This window comes from Balearica regulorum, chromosome 1 (genome assembly GCF_011004875.1).
Source record: "Balearica regulorum gibbericeps isolate bBalReg1 chromosome 1, bBalReg1.pri, whole genome shotgun sequence".
Classification (NCBI taxonomy): Eukaryota; Metazoa; Chordata; class Aves; order Gruiformes; family Gruidae; genus Balearica; species Balearica regulorum.
In genome coordinates, this window is record NC_046184.1 from 113640720 (window position 1) to 113650621 (window position 9902).

General features: G+C 49.5%; 1 protein-coding gene across 1 annotated transcript; it reads right to left on the reverse strand.

Annotated features, from left to right (window-relative positions):
* Positions 1-1404: 1404 nt before the first annotated feature.
* On the reverse strand, positions 1405-8194 carry ADAMTS1 (ADAM metallopeptidase with thrombospondin type 1 motif 1). The gene is made up of 9 exons (XM_075770184.1): positions 7503-8194; positions 6772-7118; positions 6197-6329; positions 5603-5770; positions 4866-5152; positions 4432-4618; positions 4154-4329; positions 3097-3272; positions 1405-2724 (listed from the first exon to the last, which is right to left on the reverse strand). Exons 1-9 carry the CDS (start codon positions 8038-8040, stop codon positions 1983-1985), a joined length of 2754 nt encoding a protein of 917 aa, XP_075626299.1. The 5' UTR covers positions 8041-8194; the 3' UTR covers positions 1405-1982.
* Between the last annotated feature and the right edge of the window lie 1708 nt (positions 8195-9902).

Consider the following 9902-nt stretch of genomic DNA (forward strand, 5'->3'; position numbering starts at 1 on the left):
AATGAGGGAGTAAAAATCAGTTTCTTGATGCTTAGTATGTATTTTAATATTAAAAAATGTGTTACCAACAGCGTTAGAACAGCTCATTCATACAGCACTTCTAATTAGAAAAGCATGATCAGGAGGCCCTCCAGAAATTTGTGAGGAAAACCTCTGACTACCAGTTAATGGGTTTAAATTTTGACTGCTGCTTTCCCAGTAGGGTAAGGTTAAGTGGAGCAGGTAAAACTGCTACTTTTGTACATATTTTGTTGGTTATAAACACCACTGACAGCAATACTCCCTCTCTAAGCAGTTATTAAAACCAGTGGCATCAAGTCTAGTTGCACTCCGTTTTTTTTCAAAAGATGAAACAACAGTGCTGAGCACCCTGTTAGTGGTTAAGTAATAAAATACAAAATTACCCCTTTTAACATGGTATATGACATTATGGGTAGAGTTTTCCAACCCCCTTCACTAACACAGACAATTAGTAGCCTAAGCTACCAGTCATTTTGAAAAATGTCGTTCAGCTTTTTTTTTAATATTGCCTTAGATTCCAAGCTCTTTCCGCTCGATGGACTAGTTTTACTCCAGTGAAATAAAGACGCTCCATTTCCAAAATTTATAGGGTTCATTTATTACCTCTAGTTACATATTATACTGTATAAATACTCTATTCTTGTTATATGTCCTTTTAAAAAAGTGATAACTTAGAAGATCACATTAGACAAGAAGTATAAAAATAAATACGCTCATTATATGCATTTATTACAAATTATAACCCTTCCCAGAAGGCAAAGAAATATAAAATACTTATAAAGTATATAAAATCTATAGCAATATATTTTACTATATACATATGGAAAGCCATATTCTCTCATTGTCTATGGACTGGCACAAACTTTAATTATGTGAATGTTGGCGTATTGCTGTGGATGGACCAGCTATCCTTCAGCTTTGTCTTCCCGCCTTACCAGTGATTTGAGCACGACAAACCCATCAGAGGCCACACAGGAGAGGTTGCCATTCATAGCAGGATTTCTTTGATTTTTTTTTTTTTTTTTTAACCCAAATGCAAATAATTTCCATTGGCCGGGATAAGGTAAAAGATCTGAATGTGAAAGCATGACTCAAATGCTCACAAATGCCATCAGTCTGGTTGACAGGATGGTAAGACCAAGCTTGAATGAGAAAAGCCCATGGAAGGTATGCAGAAGGCACAAAGAGCAACTACTCAGAGACGCTACCTGCTCCATGAAGATTTCCACTTCTTCTAGCCTCTGGATTATGTATGTCACCACAATGGCATCGCAGTGGATGACAGAAACGGACAGGCACATTGGGATGACATAAAGGTACTTTAAAAAAATTACATTCTAGTTATTTGTGGAGTTGACTGATATTTCTTGATATTTCTTACTCTTTACAGGTAGAGAATATGGCTTTATTTTTATATAAAACTATTCTCTGAAACAATAGCAGCCATGAATGAAATAGTTAAAGCTCCTTTTCCAATCCTTTTTTTTGCCCTTCATGAGGTAGGTAAGCCCTGACCAATTATGTTAAGCTATCTTTTCCACTCCCCTTTCCCTCCCCTTCCTACACATGGGGACTTGATCAGTACCAGAATAGAAATCCAGAAGAAGGGAGAAATAACCGAACCCCAAAACGTTTGCTTAAATGTGTTTTGGCCACTACTCATGTTTTGTTTAATTTGTAACAGACTTTAAAAAGGCAATTATAATGCCCTCAGGCCTTATCTGCTGAAGACGAGTGAGTGACATGGGTCTGCTATCCTACCAAATTTTCAGTTGGCGGGGTATTTTTAAGATGCAACACCAACTAAAGCTATTTGCACTGTCCCACCTCAATGGATCCTCACTATGAATTTTGTATGCAAAAACACATGTGCTGCCTCTAGCCCTTTTTTTTTTCAGTGCATTGTTCTGAAGGAAAAAAATAAAATAATAAAAAAAATTAGCTTTCCCAACTTATACTATTTAACTGCAGTCCATGACGTTGCAGAAGTCTATTAAGTGTTTCGGCTTCTTGGAAGGCTCACAGCTTTCTTGTGGCAGCACGCTGCCGTCGTAAGAAATACATTTCAACAATCTCTTCTTGAAACCTTTCCCACACGTCTTAGAGCAGGGCGACCAGTCCCCCAGCTGCCACTGCGGGCAGGGCACGTCGGCGCAGGGACGGACGTCGCTGGGCTTCAGCTCCTGGGCACAGTCGGCAGCCGGCCGCCCCTGGGGGTCCCGACACTCCACTGCCCGCCGCTGCCAGCCCGAGCCACACGACTTGGAGCACTCGCCCCACTCCTCTATGACCCACTCGGAGGAGATGATCTCCCTGATGGCATTGAAAGACTCTTTCTTTCTACTGGGCGCCTTCTCCGACCCAGGCTGAGCAGGCTTCTTCACGAAATAGGTGAACTTGATCTTGGGCTGCGGCAGGTCCCCCACCGTGAGGACCTGGATGGTCAGAGGCTCCTTCAGAGGGCTGAAACTACGGATCCTCTCCAGGGCGGCAGAGGAGCCACTGTACCTCAGCACGCTGCCCTTGTAGGTGATGTCCTGCTCCAGCGTCGACAAGGTGTAATCGCCGTTGAGGACGTAGGTGCCATCTGCAGCTTTGATGGCGAGGAAGCTCCCATCGTGTCTTGCGCCTCTGTGGTTTCGTTGCTTCACCTCAATGTTCGTCGCCCCGGCTGGAATGGTGACGACGTCATGGTAGCCAGGTCTGCCCAAGAGAAAAAAGAAAGACTGAGTCCTCTGCTCTTCCCTGTGAAAGGGAAGAAGCTGCCTGGCACAAGATTGAAATTGATCTGAAGCCAAAGCGTTAAGCTCATGAGCTGCCAACCTAATCACATTAATGGATTAAGGGATTTGCAGTCACATCCCACATTATTGCTACAGCAGAGCTATGCCCATGTGCAAGGTGCTTTCTTTTGCTGGGATCTCACTGTAAGTTATCTTCAGTCAGATGACTCGGACAGATCAAATCTCAGTTCCAATGATAAACTGGGGCAACGTCTTACCAACTTGGAAACCCAAAGCTTACACCCACAAAACATTCACCAAAACAAAATAACAACAGCAGTCATATACTCACTTTGCTCTAACAAGCGTGCCAGACACTTTCTTGCAGGTAGATCCATTGCCACCGCAGATACCGCATTTGTCAAACTTCTTACTGGATCCTATCATACGGTCACAGCCAGCCTTTACGCACTGTCCCTGGACGCAGACGGAGGTGGAGTCGGGGCTACATGGGGTACCATCCACAACCTTCGCAGGAAACAAGCAGTAGGTGTTTGATTAGAAGATGCACATTGCTTTGTAATTGCGTATACAGACATATATAAAATGCAAAATATGGACAGGTGGAAGACCTGCAGCACCCGTATTTTCAGGGCTTTTGAAACTAAAAACCAAAGCAGCCCATAGATAGTTGAAGTATGCAGTGCTGCTTCATGTCACTTGCAAAAACAATGCCATAGTGTAAGGAGAAAACAGCCAATTTCAGTTTTTATTAACAGCCCCTCTGCCCCAAAAAAACCCTATTTTACTGATTTCATATAAAGAAAGAACATTGTTTTCTAACGTCACTAGAAAGTAGTCATGTCCTTGAAGTATAGGACCAAAATTGCTTTTAATGGTGTCCAATGTATCCTTTATTTCTATGAGTACTGCTCTACAAACAACATTTGTGTCATTGCCCTGGTAGTTACTGGCTTTCAACATCTTACGACAGCGAGTTCAAGTAGCTATGCAAGATGAACATTTCTCTTTTTGTTTATTTTAAGCTGTCAACATATTAGTAACCAGTATGAGAAAGCACCAATGTTTTGGCAAAGAATACCTCCAGTTTTCCAAACATGTCTCAATGTAATCAAATTGGTGGAAAGAGAGGAAAGGAAACTAGGGTGGAGTGGGTAGAAGAGGCGTTACATGTGAAATAACTGGATGGACTGTGCCAGAATATTTAAAGTATGCTTGCTCTAATCAAGCTGTACATGTAGGAAGAGGAGAAGTAAGAATCTAGCTTCAATACAAGACAGACATAATTTCAGATTTCTACACTCCTTGACTCTTAAACTTCACAAAAAGAGTTAGAGCAAATACAAATCCTATTCATGATTAGATGAAGAGGTATAGTTTTGAAATACCTTTGGCTGTAGAACAAAGAAGTATCCTGTTCCTTTTGCTCGGCAGACCAGCTTACATCTGTCTTTTGGAGAGACACCGGCAAACTTAGGTGTCCACTCCACTGCAGGTCCACTTCCAAAGGGAGACTTGGAAAACTCATTGTGCTTTTCACATTGTTCCTCCCTAAAGGTTTTGCCTGCAGGCAGAGGAAAGACAGATGGGCATTAGATCATCTTCTGTACATCCTCTTCCTCCACAAGATACCCTTCCTCCGCCTTAAAAATGAGGAAAAGATTACCATCATTGTCTGGACAGTCCTCGATGTTACATGATCTGTATTGCACCCGCTTCCCTTCACAGTATTTCCCCCCGTTCTTGGGGACAGGGTTGTCGCACTCCCTGAAGGAGTACTGCACTCCACCGCCACAGGTCCGGGAGCACTCTCCCCATGCCCCCCAGGACCCCCAGCTCCCATGCACTGGCGTCTGGAATGAGAAGCAAAAGTAGAATGAAAAAGTTAATACAGTAAAAGCGAAACCAAACCAAACCACAAAACCCACAATCGTGCTCATTTTTACCTAAGCCACTTGTAAAAAAAAAAAAATCTCTAAGTTTTATTAGCTATCTGCTTCCATTTATTCACACCCTTTTAAATGATTACTCCCACTGAAGCATTATCTGTGCTACTCTGCAACCCAAGATATACTCTGATTGTTTTTTTTTAATACTTACATCATAATGCTTCTTCTCAGTTTTATTCACACACTTGCCATTCATGCACCACTTCCCTTCCCCGCAACTGGTGCCGTCTGCCCAAGGGAAGTGTTTGGTTTGGCACACGAGCAGTCCTCCAGAAGTGCCAGTACACCACAGCGTCGTACACGTACTGGCTGCATCGGGGCAGTGTTTGGACTCATCTCCGAATGTAAACTGGCACTGCCTGTTAGCATCGTACAACGTGCCAGGCAAGTCAGAAGGAAGCTGGATTGGTTTGTGGGGCTTGTCCAACAAACACTCACCTGAAAAGGAAATAAAAAGGAAAAAAAAAAAAAAAAAAAGCAGACGGCGCTGTCAGTGAGTTTGGTTTCACCAGGGAAAAACGTATTTCCATCTATGGAACTGCATTTCTTTTGTAACATAAGTCTTTGTGCCTCATTTTTGTAAAAATAAGGGTCTCCTAAATTCACTGGCAGCATGTAAAAGGATAACGCTATACTGTAGCGGAAAGCACTCTGTTAAGAAAAAAGAAAGGAGAGAAAGGAGAGAAAGGAGAGAAAGGAGAGAAAGGAGAGAAAGGAGAGAAAGGAGAGAAAGGAGAGAAAGGAGAGAAAGGAGAGAAAGGAGAGAAAGGAGAGAAAGGAGAGAAAGGAGAGAAAGGAGAGAAAGGAGAGAAAGGAGAGAAAGGGAGAGCAAAGCAGTAAAACACAAGAGCTTAAATGCCACATGAATGGAAAGCTTAATACTCTTACCATGACCGTTATCCAAAAATGTTGTAATCATGTAGGCACTACATGGAGACCACGGCTGGCTGCGGTCCAGATTGGAAAGCATAGATGCCATCATGTGGAAATCCCGGCTTACTCCATTAATACCAGCACACTGCTTTGCATCGTCATGAGGCATGTTAAACACGTGGCCTTAGGAAAAAAAAAAAAAAAAGAAAAAGGAAAGTCTGTGATTTTAGGAAGTCTGTCCTATGCATTACCAATACTATTTTAAAAACTACTCTAGAGCTGCTCCTAGCCTGGTCTTTATATAATAATCTGAATCCTGCCAAATTTTAACCAGATGACACTGTATCTTCACTCCCCTCACATGCTTTTTTTCTCCGATCAGTCAAATACACAGCTCTTACAGACAATGCTGTGCAGACTGGATTTGCTTTCCACAGTTCAACCCTGCTACGAGGCAAAGCTTTGCCTCCTCCCGACTGTGCTGGGGAGCGCAGGGTGCTCCGTGCCCCGCAGGGCGAGCCGGCAGTGCGGGCTGGGCAGCTCTTTGCTTTACGGCATGGAGCTGGCTTCAATTAATCACGTGAAATTGCCTTTCCAAGTTTCAAGTACCTAGTTCGTGGGCTGTTGTAAAGGCAGCCTGTAAACCGTCATCTTCTATGATAGAGCAACTGCGGTTTAGATCACAAACCGTTCCCACATCAGCCATCCCAAGAGTATCACATGTCTTGGCACCGCAGAGGTCCTGTAAAAAAAGGCAGTTTCATTATTAATCAGATCAGAGACTTAACCTTGGCAAGAAACATCCAGCCCTGGCAGTTTGCCTTTACTTATGGAAAGAGCATAAATATTCAGCACTTCACTGGGTATGATGGCAAAAATCTGTCTTTGGAACATACACAAAGGTTACACGTAGAAATAAAATGCATAATTTCCATACTAAATCTGCTAAAAATATATGAGGCAGAAATATGTTGCACGTACTGTGAGTTTCACCTGAGATGGCGCAAACAGTAAAATAAACGACTAAATTAAAAGCGGTTCCTTTCATTTTTAGCCTACTTTGCTGAAGCTGTGATGACACAAGACTGCCTCTGAACATTTTTTTGGAGGTCTCCTGGCAGAGGGTGCCTCTGGGGGTAGGAAGCAATGGGTGTGGGGATGGATTTGACCTCAGTGTACCTCACCTGCCTGGTGAAGAGGATTGCCGTGTCGTAGTGCTCCGCGTGTCTGTCACTAGGTGGGTTGTGCTGCTTCTGCCAGCTGCAGAAGTTTCTCAAAGTCAGGGCTGCGTTGGAAGAGATATCAGGTCCCTTCCGCTCCTCGTAAATGACCATGATTTTCACCACTACGAGGCTGATGGAGTTGCGGATGCTGGGGTGCTTGTACAGCTTGGCGGCCACGGAGAGCAGCGTCAGGAGATAGTGCTTCAGCCCGCTGCCATGGAACTCAGCCATGGACTGGTCGGCTACCAGCATGGTCTCCACGTAGCGGGGGCTAGACACAAATCTTTTCTTCCTTCTGCTTCTCATTTCTGCATTAAAAAAAAGAGAGGGAAGGAAAGCGCAAGTGAGCACAAGAGAAATGCCGCTGGAAGAGACCACTGTAAGGAATTCAAAACCCACCGACACTCAACGTTTGCACCTAATGGATGTACCCCACGGCCCCGCGCGCAGCTCCCGCCCCCAAACTTTGGCAGCCGCGTCTGAATAACCACGCTAGACAGCCGCCGGGCGGAGGGCTGGTACCCGCACCCAGGTGGGAGCACCCCCCGCCGCCCCTCGGGGTGGGGATGAGGGGGAAGTACCGGCAGGGCACCGCCGTGAGCCCCGTCGGGGCGGGGGCGCAGGGCGAGGCAGATCACCCCTCTCCTCCCCTCCCCGTTCCCGCGGAGGGCGGCGCGGCGCCCCGACGGTACCTGCGTGCCCGGTAGGCTCGGGCTCTGGCCCCGCCGCCTCCGACCCCGCCTCGGCCACGGCGCAGCGGGCGGCGGGGGCGGCCCGGTGGGTCCCGCGGAGGCGGAGAAGGTGGGCGCCGCGGCTGTGCGCGGTGCCGGGGGCTGGCTGGATGAGGTACTGGCGGCCCCGGAGGGAGAAGGCGCCGCGCATCCCCGCGCAGAGGCTGAGGGCGGCGGCGGAGCTGGGGTCCCGGTTGACGGTGCCGGAGTAGAAGCAGCGGGAGAGGTCGTCCTCCGGCAGCGGCGGCGGCGGCCCGCCCAGGTACTGCAGGGTGAAGTCCGGGGCCAGGAAGCTGCTGTCGGGCTCCAGCTCCAGCGTCAGGCGTTCCCCGAAGGCCTCCAGGCGGAAGCGCTCCCGGCCGCCAGCAGCGCCCAGGCGCCGCGGCACCACCAGCGCCTGCCGCTCGGCGGGGCGCTCGGCGCTGCACAGCCCCAGCAGCGCCGCCAGCACCAGCACCGGCACCGGCACCGGCACCGGCAGGCGCCCCCCGGTCCTCATCGCGGCCGCCGAGCTCGGGGCGGGGGAGGCTTGCTGCTGCGGCCGCTGGCTTGACGGAGCCCTTTTTATTTCTTTATTTGCTTATATATATATATATATATAGGGTTTTTTTGCTTTCAAGTATTGGGGGTCTTTTAGTTTTTTTCTGCTGGCGGAGGGGCAGGAAGGGCCGGGCGGGTGCCGGGTCCCGCGGTCACTGCAGAAACGGCGTCGGTTTCCCCATGGCCGGGGCGCGGCGGCAGGGAGCGAGGGTTTGCGAAGGGAGCAGCCGTTCCCCCCGTCTGTCTCTCCGTCCGTCTGTCCTCTTTCTCTCGCTGCCGTTTCTTCTTCCCGCCGCCTCCTCAGCTCTCCCCAGCAGCAGCGGTCGGGGAGGAAGCTCCGGCGACTCTTCGCTCACCCCTCCGGCAGCTCCGGGACGGTCCCGCCTGCACTTCCACGGCCCCGCAGAGCGTCGGGAGCCGAGCGCGGAGAAGCCTCCCGTCCTTGCAGAGCAGAAAACAGTGAACGCCACCCCCAGCCCTCCGCGCCGGGCTGGCCGGGCCCCCTTCGCTGCGGTCCGGGCGCCTCCGCCGTGCGGAGTGAGTGCGGCAGCCGGGCCGGCCGCTGCCGCCCTTTATGGGGTTTGCCCGGGCCGCCCCCACCCCCGGCGCGGCCCGCCGCCCCCCGCCGCGCCGCCCCTCGGCCGCGGGCCGTTGAGCTCACTGCGTGCGTAACGCTGCCACGGGCGGCCCCCGCCCCCCCCCCCCCCCCCCGCCCCCGACGGGGCGGGACGGGGCGCGGCGCGGCGGGCAGAGCCCGGGGTCGGCTCTTGGCTGCCGGGCGGGGGGGCGGGCTGAGTCCTGCCGCGGCGCGGCCCCTTCCCCCGCCCCCGCAGCTCCCCCTCCCTGGGGCCCGCCCAACGGCAGGGGTGTCCTTCCCGCTCCCGCACAGACCCCGGGTCCAGCCCGGCTGGACCCGGGGTCTGTGCGGGGCTGGGGGGGTGGGTGCGCCGTCGCCCCCGCTGTCACCCCGCGCTCAGCTCCCCTCCGCTCCGCTCCACAGGGGCGCACGTCGCTCCTTGTAAGCGCCCGGACGGGCTGCGGGGCAGCTGCCGGCCCCCACCCCGCTGTCCGGGGGCTTGGGTCTCCGCCCGGGGGATGGGGAGCGGCAGGTGGACGGCCCGGAGCTCCTTGGGCGTAGGGAGGGAGATCCCTGCTCGCATTCGTGGCTTTTCCTTTCCTTTCCTTTCCTTTCCTTTCCTTTCCTTTCCTTTCCTTTCCTTTTCTTTTCTTTTCTTTTCTTTTCTTTTCTTTTCTTTTCTTTTCTTTTCTTTTCTTTTCTTTTCTTTTCTTTTCTTTTCTTTTCTTTTCTTTTCTTTTCTTTTCTTTTCTTTTCTTTTCTTTTCTTTTCTTTTCTTTTCTTTCCTTTCCTTTTTTTTTTTTTTTTTTTTTTTTTTTTTTTTAAAGGCAATTCTTGCCCTTTCAAGGCCCTAATAGCTACAGTGAGCTGTGCACCTGTACTTCTGGGAAGTGGTTCCTTTTAATCACTCAAGCAGAGACATTTACGTAGGTGCAGCCAGTATTTTCCTTTGAAGCCATAACCAACGATAGTGGTACGGCTAATCCACTTAATTCTTTATATGCAACACGCATGCGATGTGCGCAGCCCGAGTAACGCTGCTTTGTCCTTACTGAGGCCTTTTTGGAGGATGAGGGCAAAGAAGTGGTGAGCAAATGTGTGAATGAAAACAGAAGCAGTGTACCTGTTGGTGATAACTCCTGGGCTTCCAAATTAAACAAAGATGCTTTGGTGTCAGTCAACACCGCATTTTACACAAGCGTAAAAGTCAGAGGCTGAAAACACAAGTAGCAGAATATATCAAC